This window comes from Aureobasidium namibiae (assembly GCF_000721765.1).
Source record: "Aureobasidium namibiae CBS 147.97 unplaced genomic scaffold scaffold_26, whole genome shotgun sequence".
Classification (NCBI taxonomy): domain Eukaryota; kingdom Fungi; phylum Ascomycota; class Dothideomycetes; order Dothideales; family Saccotheciaceae; genus Aureobasidium; species Aureobasidium namibiae.
In genome coordinates, this window is record NW_013581183.1 from 49,141 (window position 1) to 72,830 (window position 23,690).

General features: G+C 50.3%; 10 protein-coding genes across 10 annotated transcripts; 8 read left to right on the forward strand and 2 right to left on the reverse strand.

Annotated features, from left to right (window-relative positions):
- Positions 1-245: 245 nt before the first annotated feature.
- M436DRAFT_86191 (uncharacterized protein) lies at positions 246-752 on the reverse strand (the record flags this gene model as incomplete). The annotated part of the gene is made up of 1 exon (XM_013567392.1): positions 246-752. The coding sequence occupies one exon, from the start codon at positions 750-752 to the stop codon at positions 246-248; it is 507 nt and encodes a 168-aa protein (XP_013422846.1).
- A 1,047-nt stretch (positions 753-1,799) lies between these two features.
- M436DRAFT_86192 (uncharacterized protein) lies at positions 1,800-2,494 on the reverse strand (the record flags this gene model as incomplete). Its single annotated transcript, XM_013567393.1, has 2 exons — positions 1,800-2,170; positions 2,221-2,494. The coding sequence occupies 2 exons, from the start codon at positions 2,492-2,494 to the stop codon at positions 1,800-1,802; spliced, it is 645 nt and encodes a 214-aa protein (XP_013422847.1).
- Positions 2,495-3,369: 875 nt separating this feature from the next.
- Positions 3,370-4,110, forward strand: M436DRAFT_57948 (uncharacterized protein; the record flags this gene model as incomplete). The annotated part of the gene is made up of 1 exon (XM_013567361.1): positions 3,370-4,110. The coding sequence occupies one exon, from the start codon at positions 3,370-3,372 to the stop codon at positions 4,108-4,110; it is 741 nt and encodes a 246-aa protein (XP_013422815.1).
- A 796-nt stretch (positions 4,111-4,906) lies between these two features.
- M436DRAFT_57979 (succinyl-CoA:3-ketoacid-coenzyme A transferase-like protein) lies at positions 4,907-6,712 on the forward strand (the record flags this gene model as incomplete). The annotated part of the gene is made up of 3 exons (XM_013567367.1): positions 4,907-5,219; positions 5,276-5,762; positions 5,815-6,712. The coding sequence occupies 3 exons, from the start codon at positions 4,907-4,909 to the stop codon at positions 6,710-6,712; spliced, it is 1,698 nt and encodes a 565-aa protein (XP_013422821.1).
- A 2,127-nt stretch (positions 6,713-8,839) lies between these two features.
- Positions 8,840-9,982, forward strand: M436DRAFT_67941 (uncharacterized protein; the record flags this gene model as incomplete). Its single annotated transcript, XM_013567379.1, has 1 exon — positions 8,840-9,982. One exon carries the CDS (start codon positions 8,840-8,842, stop codon positions 9,980-9,982), a length of 1,143 nt encoding a protein of 380 aa, XP_013422833.1.
- A 363-nt stretch (positions 9,983-10,345) lies between these two features.
- On the forward strand, positions 10,346-11,989 carry M436DRAFT_67942 (amidase; the record flags this gene model as incomplete). Its single annotated transcript, XM_013567380.1, has 1 exon — positions 10,346-11,989. The coding sequence occupies one exon, from the start codon at positions 10,346-10,348 to the stop codon at positions 11,987-11,989; it is 1,644 nt and encodes a 547-aa protein (XP_013422834.1).
- Positions 11,990-13,312: 1,323 nt separating this feature from the next.
- On the forward strand, positions 13,313-14,493 carry M436DRAFT_86197 (uncharacterized protein; the record flags this gene model as incomplete). The annotated part of the gene is made up of 6 exons (XM_013567394.1): positions 13,313-13,336; positions 13,395-13,445; positions 13,502-13,686; positions 13,740-13,833; positions 13,886-14,219; positions 14,273-14,493. The coding sequence occupies 6 exons, from the start codon at positions 13,313-13,315 to the stop codon at positions 14,491-14,493; spliced, it is 909 nt and encodes a 302-aa protein (XP_013422848.1).
- A 678-nt stretch (positions 14,494-15,171) lies between these two features.
- On the forward strand, positions 15,172-16,617 carry M436DRAFT_57980 (TFIIH basal transcription factor complex, subunit SSL1; the record flags this gene model as incomplete). The annotated part of the gene is made up of 1 exon (XM_013567368.1): positions 15,172-16,617. One exon carries the CDS (start codon positions 15,172-15,174, stop codon positions 16,615-16,617), a length of 1,446 nt encoding a protein of 481 aa, XP_013422822.1.
- Positions 16,618-18,184: 1,567 nt separating this feature from the next.
- Positions 18,185-19,685, forward strand: M436DRAFT_22430 (uncharacterized protein; the record flags this gene model as incomplete). The annotated part of the gene is made up of 3 exons (XM_013567341.1): positions 18,185-18,230; positions 18,289-18,815; positions 18,870-19,685. Coding segments are annotated over 3 exons (1,389 nt in total), but the record flags the coding sequence as incomplete, so codon positions are not given.
- Positions 19,686-20,273: 588 nt separating this feature from the next.
- Positions 20,274-22,093, forward strand: M436DRAFT_57841 (amidase; the record flags this gene model as incomplete). Its single annotated transcript, XM_013567348.1, has 2 exons — positions 20,274-20,925; positions 20,988-22,093. 2 exons carry the CDS (start codon positions 20,274-20,276, stop codon positions 22,091-22,093), a joined length of 1,758 nt encoding a protein of 585 aa, XP_013422802.1.
- Positions 22,094-23,690: the final 1,597 nt, after the last annotated feature.

Below are 23,690 nucleotides of genomic sequence, written 5' to 3' on the forward strand. Positions count from 1 at the left end.
ACGGATTAGGGAATGGATTTGAGGCTAAGCAGCGAGTGGGTTTGAATACAGAAGGATGTTAATCTAGAGCTACATAGTCGTAAAGCAGTAGGGAAGGTAGTAGTAGTTAGGTTATAGCTATTTCGCATAAGCGGCGTATAGGATCGGATAATGGAATTGGTCTGCAAATTGATCAATCGACCATACTGTCGAACACCTTCCAAGCACCAGACCTTTGGGCATCAGGAAGCTGAGACAAGATATATTTACTCTGAGCCAGAGTCACCACCCGCCTTCACAGCTTCCGAGACAGCTCCGCCGCCTACAGTGAACAGTCCATCCACTGCCTGGCCAATAGAAGGAATAAGACCCTCTCCAGCATCATTGTTGAAAGGAGCAACGAGCTCACGCTTGCTAACATCTTCAGAGTCATCGCCTGCCTTGACTGCTCCGGAGATGGTTTCGCCACCTGCGGTGAAAAGCCCATCAACCGCTTGACCAACAGAAGGAATCAGGCCTTCACCAGCATCATTGTTGAAAGGAGCAACTAGCTCTCTTTTGGTGTTCTCAGAGTCGTCGTCGTCGCCGCCTGCTTTCACAAATCCCGAAACTAATTCGCCGCCGGCGGTGAACAGTCCATCGACTGTTTGGCCAATGGAAGGAATTAGACCTTCGCCTGCGTCGTTGTTGAAGGGGGCTACTAGCTCGCGTTTGGTCGGTAGTGCCACAGCGAGGGAGATGAAAGTTGCGGCGATAGCGAGGGAGAAACGCATGATTGGTGATGCTTCGAGGGCGGAGTCTTGGAGATTTGGGATAAGGCTTCTTCAATGGTGGTTGGTAGTATAGGAATAGCCTTTTCTGGGGTCGATTACCCAAAGTGTATGCGTTGTTGCTTAGAGCGGAAGAGGAAGAGGAAGCGGAAAATATTCATGTCCCTCACGTCCGCTTATACTTATACTCTCCTCTCCTCTGCTGACCAAAGGGTGATCTCGAAGATCAAGCATATCCTGAGGTCAGTACTTTGCACGCAAAACCTCAAATAGGACTCTGCATGCTGGGTTGCCTAACTCAATTCGCACTGTTGACTGTCCAAGAACGTCGATAGCACTGTGCTCGAATCTGGTAATTGTAGATCGTATGGAGCCTCACCGAGCCGCATGAACATCAGGTACCACATTTGGCAAATGAACTGACAAGATCGAGAGAGATCTTCTAAACGCCGTGCCGGAGTCTAACAAGCGGAGATGCGTCCGCGGGAATGCAACTCGAAGTGCAGAGATCATGGTAAGAATATCTCGTCCACATGCGTAGAACAAAGGTTTCCAGTGTCACCATGGCTATTCTGATACATTTGAGACTGGGGATTGACTTGTTTACCTAGCAGTGCTGTTTGAAACGGATGTTCTCATGCTGCAAAAGTGGTTGGAAAGAAGAAGTCTGATGACATCATGGTGATGCATTTTAGTGCACTGACAGCCCGCTTGGGCAGAGGGATCTACAGGAGACTCGGACTCCGACACAGTTACCAACCAAACGAGCATCTTCAAAGAGTATAAGGTTGAAAAGGCACCATATCTTCCTGAATGAACAACGAGCTGCAAGCATTATCGTGCCTCTTGTGAAAGGCGCCTTGCCAACATGACAGCCAGCAAACATCAAAGCATCTTCCCGCCTGCTGAAATCGCTTTCCTCCGTCTCCACTCTCAGCAACGACTGTCCTGGCTAATCTGCCCCAATGAATAACACCAGCGCATATTTGAGAAGACCTCGTACCTCATGCCTCTCTGACCAGACATTTGTCAGCAGCTAATCCTGCCTGTTCAATATCTCTCATCAACACCACTACTTATGGCATCATCCTCTTGCGCCTGCTCAACCCGAGGCATCCGGAGACCACTTGGAAGAGATGATCGAACATCATCTGCGAACACATCTCCATCATAGCCTGCTCTGTGTAGCAGCTCGAGGTAGTTCTCGCAGAGGTCGCGTGCTTCATACTGCATCTCCCGATATAACTCTGTAGCGTCCGTCATGCGTTGTTTGCACTCTCTGACATCCATGCTTCTAGTTTCTTCCTCCGTCATGCTGAATCGTCCCACGTAGTCGCGAGTGGTGAGGAGGTGATGGGTGTGTGCTCTCGCGATACTTCCTGGCGTGGTCAGCTCGTCATCGATTCCGAACCTTCTGGGTTCTGGAAGCAGGTTAGAGACATCTCGCAGCAGCACGGCAACAGCACCCTACGTGGAACTCCTTGTGATCCGTCTTCAACTTCCGTAAGTGTGTCAATCATAGCACTCAGCGCATCGGCACAAATTCCGAAGATCTCGCTAGCTTCGTGGTCGCCTTTGGCATATCCTGGAAACTTGTTCTCGAGCTCCCTGTCGATTGCCTGAGATTGATATACCTCAGCGAGCATCAGTAAGTGGTCGCACATATCATCGCAGAGGCCTCGGATGTATGGATTGGTGGATGCGGCATCGTTCTCAATTGCCTCTGTGAGCGTCTCGTTGGACATGTCGCTATGGTTGATGGCGTTGGGTCTGGCACTTTTGGGTATACGGCTCGCTTGATATAGCAGCTATGTTTGCTGCTCGTCTGGTACTAAGTGCGTCGCCTTGTTTGATGCATTAAGATGGCAGAGCTTGCTCTTCCATACTCTTTCATATTGCAGTCAAGCGGCAAACTCGATGCCGAACAGAGACGATAGTCTTTCTATGTTGCATGATCGTGGTTGATCTGGATAGAATGGATACATCTAGCTCGCATCCCGTCCTTGACTTTCCACTCCCTTCTGACTGGCCGTTCGAGCAAGATGCCGGAGGTTTCTCAAATCAGACCTGACGATTCAATCAGAAGACTATTCGCCGTCTAGCGAGAATTTTACAATGACTGAAGCGGTCCCATGCACATAGTGATGTTCTTCGCATTGCCAAGCTCTACCTATACGATTGATCGCGAAGTATTTGCATTCACGTCGGGTTTGTTGACTATTCTCTTGTCACGCGCAGCCCCTCTGCGAAAACAAACCCTCGCTAACGAGTCACCTAGCAGCGAAATATAGATATTACGAGAGTCGAAGGATTGTAACGACGTCAAGTGGCACCTAACCTTCAAGATTTCTCCACCAAGATGCATGCCAAGCACTAATTTCTTCCTTTCCGTGTCCAAGAATAACAACATCTTGCATCTCTTTACATTTTCGAAAAAGTGTTGCCTGACGATTGATCTCGCTCGCCTAATGATCTGTTGGGATCCTGATTTTTAAGAGGTATAAGACAGTACTTCGAAACATGCTGGGACTTTCGATCGATATCAACTCGAGTTTCTCATACAAATACTCTTGACGATCACCTATACCACATTCACTTCTCTTATACGCCAATCTCTATCATGAAGACAGCATCCATTGCCGCAGCAGCTGCTGCTATGTTCACCACCATGGTCGAGGCTCAAGCTTTCACCCTCAAGATGCGTTCTAGTGACGATCGTTACAACGATGTTCCCGTGGTCGCCTGGAACGGCATGTTCATTGCAGAACTCAATGGCAACAGCACCACTGCAACCTGCCCTCCTTGGGACACCAACTGCGCCGGAAGAGACACAACCATCTTCTCGGGGCCCACTGTTGGCGGCCAGGCGACCCAGATGTGGATGGGAATTCTCCAGGAGCACGGCCAGAGAGTCTACACACACCCACCTCCCAAGGGTCTTTTCGAGTCAACAGGGTACGGCGACCTGATCAGCTACACAGCAGCAGGCAATGATGAGTCCGCCAACGTACCCAAGGTTGATGACTTCAATGATCTCTGGAACATCGTTACAATTGACAACGACAATGGCCTTTATGGCTCCGTCAGAGGTGACCAAGCCCTCGCTCATGGCCCTGACAACCGCTATGTTTTCGATCTGTGCACTGCGAGCAACAACCCCTGGGGTGGAGAGACTCACATCATCTCCACTGTGTCAAAGTACTGCTACCCTGTCATGATTGTCGTTGAGCCTACAGATGCGGCTGCTCCTCAATTCTACAACTGTGATGGTTGTGAGTTGAGAGGAAAGGACCTTGCCAAGGATGGACCTGCTTGTGCCCCTCCGTTCTGTGGCAGTAACAACAGATGGTGGTGGATTTAAGCATTTAGGCAATGTACATAGTTTGCGGATTGCGTCTTGGTTCTATTACGATTAACAAGCTTTCATTTTGCTGAATAGCAGTCCCGAACCACTATATACTATTCTATATCTGATTTTTCTGATCACTATTTTGCCTCCTGCTCTGCGTGGATAGCGACACTGTGTTGACAAGTCGCATGGATTGATCTAGTGATATCAATATCGTACAAGCACGTGTTGTGTTTTCGGATGTACCGTGATGAGGCTACCTCGGCAATTGCGAGGAAGACTCAAAGCTGGATGAACACTTACGATCAGGCTCTAGTGAAGACTCATTCTACCCTGCCAGACACAAGTCGAGTTCATGTTGTGGCATAGAAGACAGAATAATGCTCTTTCAAGTGTGGTTATTGGAATGACCCTGGTAGTCACGACTTCTGGCCGCTCGGGGAAGTCGATCTGTCACTCCGGAGTGCGAAGCTTCCTTTCCTCCGCGGGCCGATTAACAGAGTTGCCGAACAAAAGTAAATGAGCTTGCCGTTCGGGACGTGTTATGTACTCGATACTCGAGAAATGTCCGAGTTCTTTACCAATGACACAGCGACTCGTGGGCAGTTGCCAACGTCATACGTGAATCGCATGTCTCTACAAAACATTTTGCCGTGCCGGCCGGGGATGCATCATAATTCGGGCAATCGTCTCTCCTTCCATACATCCGCTTCTCGATAACCGAAGCTTTCCTGAAGCTCGATCTTTTGGAGTGTCTTCTTTATCTTTCTTATCATACATATCCTAATCATCCTCCTCGAGCAACACAATGGCCTCCCTCTCCCGCTCGGTCTCGTCACTGGCGGTCAGCTCGCGCATCAATGTCGTGCTTAGAGTCGGTTCGCGAGTGCCTCGTGCTGCACTTGTCAACAGAGTCAGTGGAACCAACACCACAATTGGATGGCGATTCGGAAGCAGTGCTGCCGCAATTCCCAAGAAGGATCCTATCGCTAGCGATGCGCATGCCCCAACCAAGATTGTTGGTAACTCAAAGGTGTACAAGAGCGCAGAGGATGCAGTAGCAGACATCAAGTCCGGCTCCACCATCCTGAGTTCCGGTTTCGGTCTTTGCGGTGTTGCAGGTGGGTCTTTCTCATGGCCAGGAAAGGCATAAGCACAGCCTAACAGTTTTTGGCAGAAACAATCATCCAAGCAATTGCGAAAAGAGGACCCGGCGAGGTCACCAACTTGACGGCAGTCTCCAACAACGCTGGTGTGGGAGATGGCGGTCTTGCTTCTCTGGTCAAGTCTGGTCAGGTCACCAAGCTGATCATCTCGTACCTGGGTGGTAACAAGGTGCTCGAGAAGAAGTATCTCTCCGGAGATATCGGCATTGAGTTGTGCCCACAAGGTACTCTCGCAGAGAGAATCAGAGCTGGAGGTGCAGGCATCCCGGCTTTCTTCACACCCACCGGTGTCAACACCGCTATCATGACTGGTGACATTCCTGTCAGATTTGGTCCTCCCGCCGAGGGCTCCTCAGAGCTGTCTGTACTCGAGGCCGGTACTCCTCGCGAGACTCGCGTTTTCGACGGCAAGACCTACAACATGGAGCGCGCAATCAAGGGTGACGTTGGTGTTTTGAGAGCATGGAAGGTTGACGAGGCTGGTAACTGTCGCTTCCGGTAAGTTTGAGACATCACAAATGGGTGACTCAAGATCTGACATTTGTATCAGCTACACCACTCAAGCATTTGGTGTTCTCGTCGCAAAGGCCGCCAAAATGTCCATCGTCGAAGCCGAAGAAATCGTTCCCGTAGGCTCAATCCACCCTGACGATGTCCACCTCCCCGGTATCTACGTCGATCGTATCATCAAGGCCACAGCCGAGAAGGGCATTGAGGCCAGAATGACCCGTCCTTCAGAGGAGATCACGACCGAGTCTGTTCCTGCTAAGGAGAAGTCACCCGCCCTGGTCAGAAGAGAGAGAATCGCCAAGCGCGCCTCAAAGGAATTGCACAACGGCATGTACGTCAACCTTGGAGTTGGTATGCCAACTTTGGCTCCATCATTCCTCAACCCTGATGTCAAGGTCTGGATTCAGTCTGAGAACGGTCTTCTCGGTCTTGGTCCTTACCCTCTTGAGGAGGAGGTCGACGCCGATCTCATCAACGCTGGAAAGGAGACAGTCACCATGGTTCCTGGTGGTGCCACTTTCGACTCAGCCGAGTCTTTCGCTATGATCCGTGGTGGACACGTCGATGTCTCTATCCTTGGAGCCCTGCAAGTCAGCGCCAACGGAGATTTGGCCAACTACATGATTCCCGGTAAGGTCGTCAAGGGTATGGGAGGTGCCATGGACCTGGTGTCCAACCCTGAGCAGACCAAGATTGTTTGCTTGACCGACCACGTCGACAAGTACGGCAAGCCCAAGGTCGTTCAAGAATGCTCGCTGCCTCTTACTGGAGCCCGTGTCGTCAGCACCATTATTACCGACATGTGTGTCTTCCAGGTTGATCGCAAGGACGGCGGCCTTACCCTTACCGAGCTGGCTGAGGGTGTCACCGTCGAGGACATCAAGGCCAACACCGATGCATCATTCACAGTCGCAAAGGATATCAAGTCAATGGAGTAAATCATGGACCTCGCAAGGACCTAACGACCCCAATCTCTTGCAACCTTTCCAATTCTGACTCTCGATCTACATTGCTGCCAATCTTGGGCAGCTGGTTGAACGGCACCCTGATAAGTTGGGAGATTTTTACGTAGCATCTTGATCATCTCATCCGGGCTCAGCCGTTAATTGAGCTCTCACGAGTAATGCCGGAGATAGTCGAACGCGTGGTCACAAGGACAAAGCATTTCGATAGGTGGAATAATAGAATGTATGTAGCGTTGTTGTGTTTGGCGAACAGGTATGAATATGGGTAAAAGCATAGCAATGAAGTTTCTTAACTACTACACCGTTTGTTTCACAGTCGTCGTGCAAGGAACGGCCAGGAGAAGCATAAAAGAGGATGTGCGTGTATGACGGATCTGTGTGAGAGGAGCAGCTTCCGATGGCATGATTGATATGCTAATCCATGAGACGGATCGTCGGAAGTGCTTCTCATACGAGCCACTATAGTTGACACTCTTGACATGTTGTCCCTTGTTCATCTTGCCAGAATAAGCAAGTAGTTGCTATATTGCGTTGAAGAATATATTGCTCCCTCGATGTTGCGTAGTGAAAATTTGATTGACAGAGATATCTACCTAGGTAACGGAGAACCCAAATCTGTTGTTGACTACAGTTTTCCATGATGGACCATTACTGCGAGACCGGTCTCGAGCTCAAAGCGTGCTCTGTGACAATGACTCGAGCTTCTTAGAGCACAGAGATCCTTTGATCCGCTGTAGTCCATTGGCTGCTTGCATGTCCAAGAGCAGAGCGTTTGATAACAAGAACATCCAGATCAAGCTATGTCCGCCTACGATCTCTGACCCTGTGTCACTGTGCAACTCTGGGGTTGTCGATCAACACTCTATTAGAGCTCGTGGTATGCACCAGCCATCTTCGCACCGCAAGCGGCAGAGTAGGTACTCTTGCTTGTTGACCATACCAAACTACAACGACTCAAGAGACTTTTGTCTACTGCAATGCTTGAATCACAAGACAGCTCTTGATGGGGCCGCGGTGCACTTCTCCCTAGTATTTCCTCTTGGTGTGACAATCCGACAAAAGGATGGTCTGACCCTGATTCAATAGACATATCTTCTAGAGTCGGATCTGCCCAGAGATCTGCATTGTCCGGAGATGAATGCGCTGCACCCCCAGATTGGCACACCTCTTTGAGCTCTTCAACCCTTTCTGGCTTCTTTACGACCGTAGGCAAGAGTCAAGTCTCTTTCGTTCGGCCTGCTTTGTTTCAGTTTGATTGTCAGTGTCAATTGCATCACGAAGCCAAGCGCGTGGTGCGATGTCGTGAAGATGGAAGGTGCTAAGTCAAAGTCGGACTCCTTGCCGATTGATCACACTCGCCGTCTGTGCACGAGTGTGCCCAGCTTTGTCGGTTTGCCATCTATTTGACATTCAATCTATCAAGCAGACATCATCAAACAAGAGACCTTGCAACTGACATCCATTGATTTGCAGTCGCGGACATATCGGTGATCCTCCCGTCACTGCTCTCTCTCTCTCTCTCTCTCTCTCTCTCTCGCTCTTCCAACGTCACCCACGCTGCCATACAGATGAACATTGCATCTGACTCGTCTCTCTCAATGTTTCACGGTCGACCGGTACTTGCTCACGTGGAAATACCAAGCTTTTACTGATCGACAACAAGCATCCACCTATATTTTAAATGGGGATCAGCGGTCAGTACTCACATCTATTTGACTCGATTGTCCTCCACGACACCTACAGCCAATGGGCAACTTCAACAGCCGCAGCCTTCTACACACCTTCCCCAGACAATGACTCGCCAGGTAGTCCCTTGATTGTAGCTGGCCTCGAGCAGCATCTGTCACGGACCAGTCACTTGGGACCATCCCAATCAAGTCGAAATAGGGACTCAGGAGGTCTTGAGCAAACACTAGTGATCGCCATGTCGAGATGAATATATAATATACGAGGGCGTCGACCATTCATCAACCCATCTCAGCATCAACTCCTTCACACTCTCTCATCAAGCATCACTTTCTTCTCCAAGGCTTCCACTCTTTACGGGCCTCTTCTTCAAATCTCTATCCCCAAACCCCAGATCTTTACGAATCAACAATCATGCGTTTCACTCAGGCTATTGCTACTGCCATTCTCTCGGCCACCATGGTCTCGGCCATGCCCATTGGCTCCTCTGGAAGCGTTCTCGGAGGCGTTGGCTCCGGAGTCCATCCTACTGTCCAGTCGGCTGGCACTACAGTCGACGGCGTTGGTACTGTTGTCGACGGTGTCGGTGGCATCGTGGGTGGTGTCTCGACCACTCTCACTGGTACTGGTCACGTCGCCAACGGTGCTGGCAAGAACATCGAGAACTCCAAGCGTCAGGTCCTCGGAGGTGTCCACCCCATTGTGAACTCGGCTGGTACTACAGTGAATGGTGTTGGCACAGTGGTTGACGGTGTCGGTGGCATTGTCGGAGGTGTCTCTACAACCTTGACTGGCACCGGCGGTGTCGTTAACGGTCTCGGCCAGCACGTTGAGAACGCAAAGCGTCAGGTTCTCGGAGGAGTCCACCCTATTGTTAACAACGCCGGCACATCAGTGGATGGAGTTGGATCGGTTGTTGACGGCGTCGGCGGCATTGTCGGTGGCGTTGGCATCACCCTTGGTGGTGTTGGTGGTACAGTCAACGGTGTCGGCCAGAATGCCGCTGGGGAGAACGTCCTCAAGCGTCAGGTTCTTGGAGGTGTTCATCCTACTGTCAACAGCGCTGGTACTACAGTTGACGGCGTTGGATCAGTCGTCGACGGTATTGGTGGCATTGTCGGAGGTGTCTCTACAACCCTGACTGGCACCGGTGGTGTCGCAAACGGTCTCGGCCAGCACGTTGAGAACTCCAAGCGTTCTCCTCTCCTCGACGCTGTCGTCGGCAACCCTCTTGTTGGTGGTGTTACCCACACTGTTGGTGAGCTCGTCGGTGGTGTTGCTCAGGGCGGCATTCCCGCAGCCGTCAGCGACCTTGTTGGCGGTGTTGTCAAGCGCTCGCCTATCCTCGACAGCGAGATCGGCTCTGGACTTGGTGGTGTTGGTGAAACCGTTGATGGACTTACCTCTGGCGGCCTTGTCGGAGGCGTCAGCGACCTCCTCACCGGCGTTACCAACCCCCTCATCGGCAAGATCGAGCGTGACCTCTCCACCGGCGTCAACACTGTCGTCAAGAACGTTGATGGCATCGTTGCTCCCATTATTGGCGATGTTCTCTAAATCACATCACGGATCAGATCACGAAACACCATCACGTCCTCAGCCGGGCGGAACAGACCACGATCATAAGGTGATCGTCAACGACGAGGTTTTTCTTATGTCCAGCTTCTCTGTACTATACCAGATTTAGTCTTCTACTTTGATTCATATACTTGCATACTTCATGAACCTCCCAGATCTCTTTGCATAATCTTATGCACCAATACATAAAACCGACGTATGACGTCTAAAGTGGACCGATCGTTCGACACCCTCTTTAGATTGATAAGAGGATCTTTCCATATACATCCTCTTCCAACCTCCTCTCTTCTTCCTCGCCTTATCAGCCGTTCCTACTTCATTCTACAGACAGATCCCATTATCATGTCCTCCTGGCAAGACATCTGCCACTTCAAGCGCGAGCTTCAAGCCGGCAACATCCCGTTCACCTGGCGTCTGAACCCACTACCTACAGATTACAAATCATCCATTCCAATTGTCGAATCTTGTGGTATTCTGAGTGGTCAAGAACTGGAAATCACCAACACCGATGCATCAATTTTGATCCCGAAGCTTCAGTCCGGAGAGCTTACAGCTGTCAAAGTGGTCACTGCATTTTGCAAACGAGCTGCCGTGTTACAGCAATTAACCAAATGTTGCACTGAACTCATGTTTGGAGATGCTCTGGAGACGGCAGAAAGACTAGATGAGGAGTTTGCGAAGACTGGAAAGACAGCTGGTCCACTCCACGGTCTGCCGATCTCGCTCAAGGATTGCTGCGAGGTTGAGGGTTATGATGCTTGTGTTGGCTGGGCAGGCTTGTGCTTTAAGCCTGTTGAGCAGCACAGTGTTTCCACTATTGCGCAGGCTGTGAGGCTTGGAGCTGTGTTGTATGTCAAGACCAACGTTCCGCAGAGTATGATGATGTCGGATAGTTATAACCATGTCTTTGGACAGAGCGTCAACTCTTTGCACTCTGGACTTGTATCCGGTGGCTCGTCAGGTGGTGAGGGCGCTTTGGTGGGTGGGAAAGGTTCAGTCATTGGCATCGGTACTGATATCGGTGGTTCAATCCGCATTCCAGCTGTTCTGCAAGGCATCTATGGTCTTTGCCCTTCGGCTTACAGAGTTTCATGGCGCAGAGCAGCTAACCACCAGGAGTATCTGATTCCTTCTGTCGCCGGACCTTTGACCTGGTCTCTAGAGTCACTCAAGACATACATGGAAGCCTACTGCTCGAGCGACCCGTGGCAAATCGACCCCAGCATCCCCCCAATCCCCTGGCGGACAGAGCTTACCAGACTTCCTGCTGGCAAAAAGCTCAGACTCGGCTTCATCCATGACGATGGCTATGTGCTTCCTCAACCCCCTATCCAGCGCGCAATGCAACGAGTCCGCCAACTCTTCGCCGATGCAGGCCACGAGTGTATCGACTGGGACGCTGCTTCACAGTCAACATCCTACTACGATCTCTGGGAACCCGCTATACTGGCTGATGGAGGCGAAGGCTGCGCAGCCGCCGGAAACCTCTCAGATCCTCCACAACCGCTCATCGAAGGTATGCTAGTAGGAAAACCCGAAGATAAACTCGATATTCCACAAAGACAAGCGCTGGCTCGCAATATACTAGAGTACAAACAAATGTATGCTGAAAAAATGCTCGAGTCAGGTGTCGACGCTATCATTGCACCTGTGTTGCCTTGGGTGGGCTATAAGCCTAAGCAGTGGGTCGTCAGCAATCAGTATGTGGGCTACAGTGCTCATTGGAATCTGCTCGACTATTCTGCATTGGCAGTGCCGACTGGAGTGGTTGCAGACAGGGAGTTGGATAGTGTTGAAGCTTGTGCTGGATGGCAGGACTACACGCCAAAGAACAAAAGCGATGAATTCAATCACGCGCAATATGATATTGACTTGGTGGAAGGCATGCCAGTGGGTGTTCAACTAGTCACTGGACACTATGGCGAGGAGAAAGCAATCATGATCGCGGGAGTTTTGGACAAGTTGCGCAAGAGTTCTTCGAATTGATGCGCATATCGGTAGCAGACCATTCACATGAATCTACCTCCTTGGATCTGCACGATACAGCCATTTGTATCAAGAGATGCAAGCACTCGTTCGCTCGGCAATAAAGTTTCGGAAGACAAGAGAGATGGTTGGCTCACATCACGAACTGACTTTGTGCTGACAGGGGAAATTGCGTTCATGCAAAGGCAGCAGACGCTGGTTCCGAGATGGCGGGAAAGCTCATCAGCCTCGACGTATGCAGGAACAAGGACATGCATGCAAAGAGAAAAACAGAGTTACACGGAAGGAGGGGATAGTGTTGGTTGAGTAGAAGCAGAAATAAGGCGGGAGCGATCAAGGACGGAAAAGCAGGTGGTTGGGAAAGCATGTGTTTTATTGATTCGTGTCTGTGCCGTGGATGCGGTGTTTGTATGGGGTTATGGAGATTTTGATCGAAAGCTGAGATGACTGTGGTTTATTGTCTTTGAATGGATGCATACGGAGTACAGCAGAGACATTGTCTGCAAGAAGGATGTAGAGAGAGGGATGAGTTGCAAGGGGGTTGATGAGGTTCATCTCAAGCTGCGTCGAGCGGTTAAAAGTCTAGAGCTCTGTGATTGGCGTGTGACTCGGTGGTGGAGTCTGTATGCAAGCGGGAGGGCGGGATGAAGAAGCTTGGCCTTCCCCGTTGTTAGCTGACCAGCCACCCAGGTCACAGCAAGTCACAAAAGATACAAGAGCAAAAGACGTTTGAGATGGGCCGTCGCGACTGACGTACAAGTCAGATGGTTGCTTGGGGTATGTTCGCGGGAGCAACAGGAAACGGCCTTGTACCGCAGATTTGGATGTCGATAAAGACAGATGAACAGCGAGATGGCAGGAGAGATGAGGCTTCAGAGGCTTCACTTTGGCGGGTTGCGGGAGATGTGAGTGCTAGTGGTGCAGCTAGCTGCGGGTTGCTCGGGGTGCTAAGCATGGCGAAACCAGTTCATGCCATCACTTTGACCACTTTGGTGAGAGCAAAAGCCTGTTTGGAGCGCCCTGTTTAGCTCGGGCTTGGCGCGTGTACCGTAGTTGCAGCCAAAGGAGACGAAAGTGTCAGTGCCAGACGGTCCAGTGTGCCAGTGCCAGCCCTGCCAGCAACGAGCCGCGAGAAGTCTTTGACCGTCGACCGCGCGCAACCTCGACGACGACTCGTCCTGTCTCTTGTCGGTGAAGACGTCTCATCGTCTTCTCTCTCGCTCGCTCTGCCCTGCCCTCGACAGCGACCCTCGCTCTCTACCTCACTCACACGTAATAAACACGACCCACGACGAGTCGCCCAACACTTGATTCCCACCAGACATGACCCAATACGGCAAATTTCACGTACGCCCGTCCACCTCCACGGTGTCTAGAGTCCTCGAGTCTAACATGGTGTCTATAGGACTTTTGTCGCGACACAGGCAGCTTGCGATCGACACTGCCAGTGTGTAATGTACGACCACCTCTCCATCCTCACCACCTTCACTCCCAATTGACTCTTTGCGACAGCTCTTCAATGAATCCCCATCACGCGGCGGCGCTGGCTTTGGCGGATGCGACCTGCAAGGCATCTCGCTGGGAGGAGGAAGATATCTCGCCAACTTGGGCTCCATATTGATCGACGGTCTCGCCATCCTCATCGCCCTCTTCCTGATCTGGAGGTCGAATAGAAAGCGCGCTGCTGTTGGAAGAAGGTATGTTGGCCTGTAGCCGTATTGCTGTCAACACAAGCTGACTGTTCTTCCAGGGAAATGCAACTGTTCCTCCTCGGCTTCATCATCATCTCAATCTGCGAAATCTTCACCATCGGCTGGTTCCCCCTTGATGGCGCCGTGCGACGGGTGAGTCTATACTGATACGAAACCTGTCTGTCTTGCGGACTAACAAATCTAGGCCTTCTCTGCTGTTCACATTGCTGCCATCATTGCGACCACATGGATCCTCCTTATGAACGCTGCCGTCGGCTATCAATTCTTGGACGACGGAACCTTTGTCTCTCTCGCTCTGATTTTCGGTTCTGCCGCTATCCTCTTTGTCGGTACTGGCTATATTGCGCTCGACACTGGTTTCAGCTGGACTGGATACTGGGATGACACGCTGGTAGCTCCCAACCGTGCATACGCCCTCTACACATTGTATCAGCTCGTCCCTCTGGTCTTCCTTAGCATCTTCTTCGTTCTTGAAGCCTTCATTGTCGTCAGGGTTCTCGGCGAGGTCAGGCCCATGCGTAAGTTGTATTATCAAATAATGTGCAATAACATGACTCACATGTCTCTCTAGTCTATCTCGTTGCAGCAATGCTCCTCTTCGCCATCGGTCAGGTCTTCCAATACGTTATCAGCGTACACCTCTGCAATGCGACTAATGGAGCCATCAACGGAGGACTCTTTGAATCACTCTTTACCCTCTTATCCATCATCATGATCTGGGTCTTTTGGTCAAGCATCACCGAAGACGACTGGCCTCTTCCCTCGTCGACCGAGACATCGACCTACAACTAACCCCACCAAACCACAACCGCACACTAATTGACAAATTATACCCGCGAGCACGACTAGTAGCAACCCTTCTCTGGATTTTTTCTTTCACATTGTTATTCTTTCACTGTCATATCATGAAGCAGCACGGCGTTGGATTGATTGATGGCTGGGATTGTTCTCTTCCCTTACCCTAATGACTTTTGTTTCCTTTTTCTTTCGTTGTCAATGTTTTCTTTTATCCAATGTCTTGTTTTTCTCTCAATACCCAGGCAGAAGAAGAAGGAGGACGAGAAGATGGCAGTTTTTGAATGTCTCACGTTGATTGAGACTCTTTTCAAACGTAATGTATTGCAGACTGTGCGTGTATCAATTTCTTGTATAATCGGTCATTGTTGATTTATCTTGCTGAGTGTGATAAGCGTTTATCCAAGTGAAGCCTTTCTGTATGATGACGCGCAAAAAGTGAAAGTGTGGAGAAAGTTACATCTATTCATCAGCGTAAACATGTGCCATCACCAAACACACCGACAAATCGCATCGACCACATCCGACCAGCAAGACTATCTCCACCTGCGTGCACCATCACAACACATCTGCCTTCTACTTCTACACCCATCGAACGACCCAACAGATCCACACACACAACACAGACAGCTCCACGCAAGCATGGCGCATCACGACATAGACTACGACATGGACATGTCCGACGACGCGAATGAAGACCTCAACACCCGCAACTCGCGCACCACAAACCCCTCCCGCCTCTCAGACCCGGGTAAAGCAAAAGCCACCCCAAAAGACAGCTCTTCCTCGGGCAACCGCGCACGCTGGGAAGCCGGCGCACAAAAGAACTGGGACTTGCACGAGGGCGACGATGGAAACTTGACTTCGGTGCTGGGAGGCATGGAAGAAGCCACAAAGAGATTGAGGTTGCAAAAGGATACGACACCACTGCAACGAGGTATCATACGGCATTGTTTGCTGGTGTTGGATTTGTCGCTGGCCATGACGGAGAAGGATTTGAGGCCGACCAGGTTTTTGCTCACGCTTACCTACACCATGGCGTTTATCCGCGAGTTCTTTGAGCAGAATCCGATTTCGCAGTTGGGCATCTTGGGCATGAGAGATGGGCTGGCAATCCGCATCTCCGAACTCAGTGGAAACCCCAACGACCACATCTCCGCCTTGAAAGAGCTGAGGAATACAGAACCAAAGGGAGCTGCAAGTTTACAAAATGCGCTGGACATGAGCAGAGCAGCATTATACCACACACCCTCTCACGGCACCAGGGAAGTAGTGATTATACTCGGCGCACTCAGTTCTGCAGATCCAGGCGACATACACCAAACCATCAATGCATGCGTCAGAGACAAGCTTCGAGTCACAGTCATTGGTCTAGCGGCCCAAATGCACATCTGCGCCGACCTCTGCGCGCGCACAAACGCAGGAGATACGTCCAGCTACAATGTCGCGCTCGACGAACCACACTACCGCGAGTTACTCATGGCGATCACCACGCCCCCCGTCATGCGTACTTCTTCTTCCTCTGCCTCTGCCTCCGCCACCTCCAAATCCGCGCTCCTGCAAATGGGCTTTCCGTCCCGCTACACGGAGCCACAAGCAACGCTTTGTGCATGTCATGGCGTGCTTACCAACGGCGGATACAATTGCAGCCGCTGCTCGGCAAAAGTCTGCAGTCTGCCGCAAACGTGTCCAGCGTGCGATTTGACGCTGATTCTATCCACGCATTTGGCGAGGAGTTACCATCATTTGTTCCCGCTGTTGCTGTGGAATGAAGTTTCTTGGCAACGAGCAGTGCAGAAGAAGAGTCAGAGGTGTTTTGGTTGCCTGAGTGCGTTTCCGCAGCCACCGAAGGGCGTGGAGGCGGGAGGGAATGCAGCAGGGGCGGAACAGCAAAAAAGGGCAGAGGGTGCGAGTGAGAGTAGTAGGTATGAGTGTCCTTCTTGCGAGAGACACTTTTGCGTGGACTGCGATGTCTTTTGCCACGAGGTGGTGCATAATTGTCCTGGATGCACTAGTGGCGGAGGCGCAGCGGTTGCTGCTAATGGAGATGGCGATGTGGTGATGAATGGCAACGGACACGAGCATGGAAGCATGAACGGCAATGGTATTGCTGTGGCATAGACACAAGCACGGGGAAAAAAATGAACATCATCCAAGATGCTAAGGACAAGGGAACTTTACACAACACCTCCGCCTTTGGAGAAACACAACGAGTAAAGAATTGACGATCCACACTCCTTCGACCCCCTTGTCTGCTTCCAGATACTGTAATGGTAGCTGAGTACAAAAGCATGCAGACTCATCATCGAATCTATGCCTTGCAACAGAAAAAAACAAGCTAAAAGCAAAGTACGTAGGAGAGCCATGGTTTGCGGAGGTTTGCTTGATGATGTACTTGTTTCAGACGCAAGTAAGTGGAATGGAAAGGCAGCTAAGTGATCAGGTCGATAATCCCCACTCTCTCTTCCTACCATACCCCTGAGAGTTCGCAGTACAGAACATCGAATTCGATCAGGAAAGCAACTAGCGAATGGCGATGTGAGATGAATGGGAGGGATATCGAGTTTATGGACCTGGTCGTCCTGCGTGTCATTACTTACGCGTTGTTTTCTAGATACCGATTCTTGTGTGCCAACGATGGTGGATGGCTTGTTTCTCGAGTGCCCCTGCCATGGGTGGATGTGTAAAGATGATATAGGTCCGGATAAGTGAAAAGCGGCTTATATACCCACGATATGATGCTACATGGAATTTCTTTCTTAGAACGAACGAGTGGAGAGATGCTATGCTCACACAGGTGTGATCGCTCAATCACTGCGAGATTTACTGATTGTGATGCAAATATAAAATCAGCCCCCCGCTACCATCACTCTTACGCTCACAATCAACCATGACCTCATGCTGGATGACTACGGTGTGGGAAAGAAGAAAAAAAAGATGCGTGAGAACGGCTGGCTTAGTAGTCAAACTTGGAAGTCATGGGGGAGGAATCGAAGGGAAGTGATCAGATTGGTGATCCTCTCTCGTCTCTCCCTTTTCTCCCTCAACTGATGTTGTATCTTTTGAGATGACCCGCATCAATCAGTAGAGATGGAGGTGGAAAGGGTATAATAGGGTTTGTGGACCTGATTGTTTTTGCATGCCTGTATATCAACAGCTCTAGATGTATGTGACACAACTGTGGATGCCGATGGGTCTCCGAACATGTTGCATGCTCATCTTGACAGATCAACCTGGCTTAGGTTTTGAACTCTGGTGTGAGCAAGTCATGCTCCTTGAAATTTGTTGGGTTTATGATGTTGACGAGGCAAATTGATGCTTCGTTCACAGATAAGGAGGATGCAAAGAAAGTGTAGGTAAGGTGAGAGATCAGGTCGGAAATCCAGACGCCCCGAAGCATAGAAGGTCAGGATCCTTTATAGGGACCCAATGTGAGTTCGAGAAAAGTCTAAACGGATCTACGGATGCTTGGAAAGTAACGAGGGGCTTTCAACCGAGATGTGGAGCGTCAAAGTCGTGGAGTATTCTCCAGACAGACACTACACAACCGTTGCTCAGATCAGCCCCTCACGGACACATACCCATTGGAAAACCATAGTACTAAATATTGGACCGCGACTGGGACGTAACAGATATTGCACCAAATCCGTCTTTGCCACTGGCAAACATGCCTGCACCCAACAACAACTCCAGACAAAACGCACGACTGCGTGCGAAGAGCGGCTGTTGGACGTGTAAGAACTGATTCTTCAGAACCGCGAACCGGGGCTAATCAATCGCTACGTATGCTAGGTCGAGCTCGTCGTAAGAAGTGTGACGAGACCCGACCTAACTGTCACAGGTGTTCGCAGAGTCGTCGGCTTTGTACCTGGCCCAGGCATGACCAAATGACTGACCGGCGTTGGCTACCCCGATCAAAGTCTTCTCAGATCACGGATAGAAGTTTTACTAATATAGCGATTGATGTGCTACAATCTACCGATTACGGAATCCTCGAGCCTATCTTGATAGATCATTTTATGGACAAGTTGCTGCCACTGCTTTGGAATCCGGAAAGCTCTAGTGAGTTTCACGAGCAAGTCACTCTCGAAGTACAGCAAGATGTCCTTCATTGCGAACAACTACGATATACCGTTCTGGCCAACGCAGCGTCCCATCTGTATCTGATTGGCCAATCGCCCCGGATGCAAGACCTCGCCTTGAACTATTATTCAAAATCTTTGCGAGAAATGTCCAGGGAGATAGCCAAGCCAACCTGTATGGTTGATGCTACATCAGGTGCTATGCTCATTGCTATCATCCTGCTTTACTTGCACGGGGTTGGTGATATTGCTACTTAAGCTGATGGGATAATTGCTGACAAACTTCTCAAGGTCATCGGTTTGGGAACCACTCAGGACTCTTTGGTGCATGTTGATGCTGCAGCCATACTACTACAACACGAATACCACTCTCCGAGCATGGTCATTATGTGCAGCCGCATCGGAAGGATGTTGATCGAGAGCGTGGCTTTTCAGGTCTTTCTTCTTACAATGGGACAATGGTCAAAGCCCGAGCAAATCACACGGCAACACTCGCCCCAGTTTTGGATTGTCTGTGACGGTCTCCTCCGAAGATTGACTAATGCCTTTGGTGACTCGGTTTCGATGCAGAATCCAGTCCTGGGCATGGATATGGGCATTCTCAAATTGATGACAACAATCAAACAATGCTTCTCAGTGGAAATTACCTCCAAAGAACGACAAAGACTTCTAGCCGAAGCGGTGGAGGAAACTCCTCTGTGGTTGGCATGGCTAGAGCTCTTGCATGGCCTTCGAACAATGACTGGCCAAGGGCTCTATGGCAACTGCATAGCTAGCGATGCAGCACGACTCACGATCCTTGCTGCTTCAATATTTGTAGAACATCTGTCGCAACGTCCTAATTCGTACTTGACATTGCCTCACCCGAGCGTTTCGGATTGGCAGATGGAGCAAATTCTCGCCATCCTGAGGAGAAGGCGCAACGATGCAGCCTGGTCGAGCTCTTATCTCGGAAGCTGGCCCGTATACACTGTGGGAATTTTTATGTGCTCACGCGAGCACATTGAACTTGTGCGAAATGATGTGAGGGAGCGATGGAACGCACTACGCATGTCGAGCATCAAGCGATACTGGGATGACTTGGAGAAGATCTGGAAAAATGTTCCTTTACCGGGCATTAGCGAAGAGAACCATGTCACATACTCATGAGCCTGTAGGCTGACCATCCGCCGGATACGCCAAGCACAGAGACGATTGCGTAATTGCGATCGTTTTATCAGCTCTTGAACGATCAAGACCGCCAGAGGTTCAACGTTGGTGGGATCTTATCGCTACTGTCTCGGTATCACGAGCGCTCGAACTTGAAGTCGAGATTGACTCTTTCCTGACCAATGGGCATCATTTGCGCACCGCACCATCACTCAGCCCCTGGAGCGTACTTACCCCGCCTCCATACTGACTACGATAGTGAGCCTCGGTTGCGGACCCCAGATACTGCTCAAACTCTATCTCCACAGGAGCATGGAAGTACGATTCGAGGCATACGCACGACCAATGGAAATGAATTGCGCCTCAGCAACTGCATATCAGGAAGAGCCTCATTGCGCTGATAGCTTGTCGTCCAATGATCTACAATTGCGCGCTATAGGTGTGGAACACTTGCATTTGGACGAATCTTCTGGATTTGTGACGAGAGATCCCTCGTTTACTCTATAAAGGTAGATTGATCCCAGGGAGTCATGATCCGATGCAACCATGACAAGCAAAGCTGACTCCAAGCCTGGCAAGACGTCCTCCAAAATCCACGCTACAGCGTTGGGCGGACTGGAATCAATCATAACACAACTTCCGATCATTCAAACGCTACCCGTTCCTGCAGGCAGTGCAGACTTCGAACAAAAGCGAGCCTTAGCTCTCGAAGAATTCGCCTCAAAAGTCCCTGTGGAGTATCGCATCCCGCGCCATTACATCGAAAGTCCGCCGAAGGACGTCACACCCATACCACGTGAATGTGGTATACTCGATGACATAGAACTGGATATCACCGAGCAGTACGATGCCACCGCCCTGGCCCATGCCATTGCTGCTGGAAAGTTGACGGCCGTCTCTGTCGCTAAGGCGTTTATCAAGAGATCCATTATATGTCACCAGATCAGCAACTGCCTGACGCAGTGGATGCCAGAGTTAGCCCTCAAGCGGGCTCAAGAGCTCGACAACTATTTCTCTCGTACCGGCAAGACAATGGGTCCTCTGCACGGTGTGCCAATAAGTGTCAAACAGCACATTCCTCTAGCCGACACAGACTCAGACATGGGGTTTCTGGCCACAAAGGCCCATAATCCCCAAGACTCGCTCTTGGTCGCGATCCTGCGTAGCCTCGGTGCTGTATTCTATTGCAAGACCGCTCGTAAGCTTTCTTCCAGCCTGATCATGACATCGTGTGTTTCTGCGCTGAGAGCCCTTCTACAGAACCACAAGGCATCATGCATATCGAGACTGATGGCTATCACGGTCGTACCCTCAACCCCCACAACATCAACTTGTCTCCAGGTGGTTCATCAGGAGGAGAAGCAGCCTTGATAGCCCTTCGTGGTTCTATTCTTGGTGTCGGCACAGACATTGGAGGCAGCATCAGAGTTCCCGCTGGATTCGTCGGCATCTACGGCTTCAAACCGACAGCCTACACCCTTCCCATGCGCGAATTTGTGAACGGCGCGTTTCCTGCGGAATTGAACATTCTACCTTCAACTGGACCCATGTGCACGTCGTTGAGAGACGTTGATCTCTTCATGCACGGCATCCTCAGTCAACAGCCCTATATCCAAGATCCTCGAGTGGTACCCCTCCCATGGAAGGGTCTTGGAACTGACCTCCAGGTCTCCAAAACCAATCGTCTCAAGGTCGGAATCATGTTCAATGATGGCGTTGTCCAACTCCAGCCTCCGGTGCTTCGCGCCTTGCTGGAAGCGCAAAAATTTTTACAGGTTTCACCGCTTGTCGAGATCAAGCCTTACAAAGTCCCTAGCATACACGAAATACTCGGCATGACCTCAAAGATGTACGTCCCTGATGGTGGACATTCAGTCCGCCAAGTCTGTGAGATATCAGGAGAACCACTGCACCACCTGACCGAATTCAACTTGGAGGGTCTCGAGCCAGTAGACGCGTACGGTATAGCCAAGCTCCGTGTCTCGCGCGACGCATTCAGAATTGCTTTTTCGGAAGACTGGGCGGCCCAGGATGTGGATGTAATCCTCAGCCCTTTACACGTTGGGCCCGCGGCGGCTCACGACACGGCAAAGTACTTGGCATACTCGGCCCTTTGGAATATACTCGATTGCCCTGCCATTGCGTTTCCCACCTCTACAAAAGTGGGTAAGAAGGGTACAGAGCACTATGCTGCTGGCGACGAGAAGCCTTGGAACGAGTTGGATGCACATGTGCGTGCATTGTGGGAGGAGCATGATTACGAGGGTGCGCCTATCTCTTTGCAGCTTTCGGCTAGGAAACATCATGATGGCATGTTGATTGCTGCTCTGGATATGATGAGAGATGTTCTTGAGCTTGAGCAGTAGTCTTGGGCTGTAACTTGTGTCATACTCTTGTACGTTTGACTTTGAAGAAATCTCACAGTGCGATTTGGTACACGCTGTCGGATATGTATTGGAGAAGATCAATGTCTGTGATATGGAATGACCTGTGCTTGTGCTGGTCATGGGCAGTATATAAGGAGATCCGTCTGTATAGGGTTGAACACCATCGAATGTGTGAAATATCACATCAGAAGATTCAAAAAGACCTTGGCAGGACTTGCCACCCGAAAGAGAAGAATCGTGGCATCATAGTCAGATGTGTCGGGAGCAGTGCAGAGTAAGTAAGTGCAGGGAGACAAGTAGACAAGGTCCGTATTCCTCTGAACTTCCACACAAGACAAGCACGCTCCAGTGATTGGGATCAGAGGAGAGACACTTTAAGATATCAAGGGGTTGTAGACCCGATGGGTTCTCCCCTCTGGCTTACTCGGGACGTTTTCATAGATGAAATTGATGCCCACTGGTATTCCTTCCGCAATTTTGTACGTACTCCGTATGAACTGGCGTTGGTCGACTGCGCTGGGAGATATGATCAGGTAGAGGGTGCATTAGAGATTGCTGTCGAAGAGAGAGATCATAGTCTAGTACTGTCATAGTGGAGCAGACATGAAATGGTTTAGTAAATTCTCGCGATAGGCCGAGAGGTATGGTGATAACACCGGGCTTGTTTCACCAAGCACATTTTGATGCAGCGTCTTAACCACTAGACCATCACCACTGTTTGTTGGACGAAATCCGGATTTGGGAATATATGTATGTTGCATGACGTGAAGGGGTATCAGGCAAGTGAGTGGATGGAGTAATGGATGAATCTTTACTACACCCATCACTCGTCGCGCTCGTGGATTGTCTTGTATAGTCTGTTCGTGATGTTTAAATCGAGTCTTATGGCACCTTTCCTGGTTTACTCGTTCATCGAGTTTAGATGCGCAGAGCAGGGGTTATTAGATATGATGCCCCTGGACTTGTATCCTCTTCCACAGCACACTAGACTTTCGCTCATACTTTTGACCCAGATGCGAGAAGCCAATTCTCTTAGTGGTGACACAGACATTAGAGCACCGAGACCCGTCGAACTATGTACTTGGTTCCAACGACTACAGACTGCATTGAGCAAAGTCCATCAAATGCAACTTTCGACATCGATGACGAGGAGACAGATTACTCTGAGAGCCTGGCAGTCTGACTCAACGAGGATGCAGATGACATTCGAGTGCAAGATTGAAAGGATAAGCACGGAAACCAGACAACCGGGTCAGTGATCCAGTATACTCGACCGCTCTCCCAGTGTCTATAGAGTCAGAAAATGTACAAGACAGTTTTCAAGCAATCGAGGGAAGGAGTCAAGGATATAAGAGGGTCACAGACCTGACTAGCGGCTCCCTTTGCCTTGTTTCCTCCTCGTCTTTTCTTATATCTTGTTTGCCATACGATATACTCGGTTCGCGGGCTAGCATGTACAACAGGTCAGACACCGGCGATGTCCAATTTGTTTCCCAGACAGAGTGCTTTTTCTTTTCTTTCTCGAAGATGAAAATCAATATTCGAGCTTAGTCTAGTCATTCCTGTTGATGGTCTT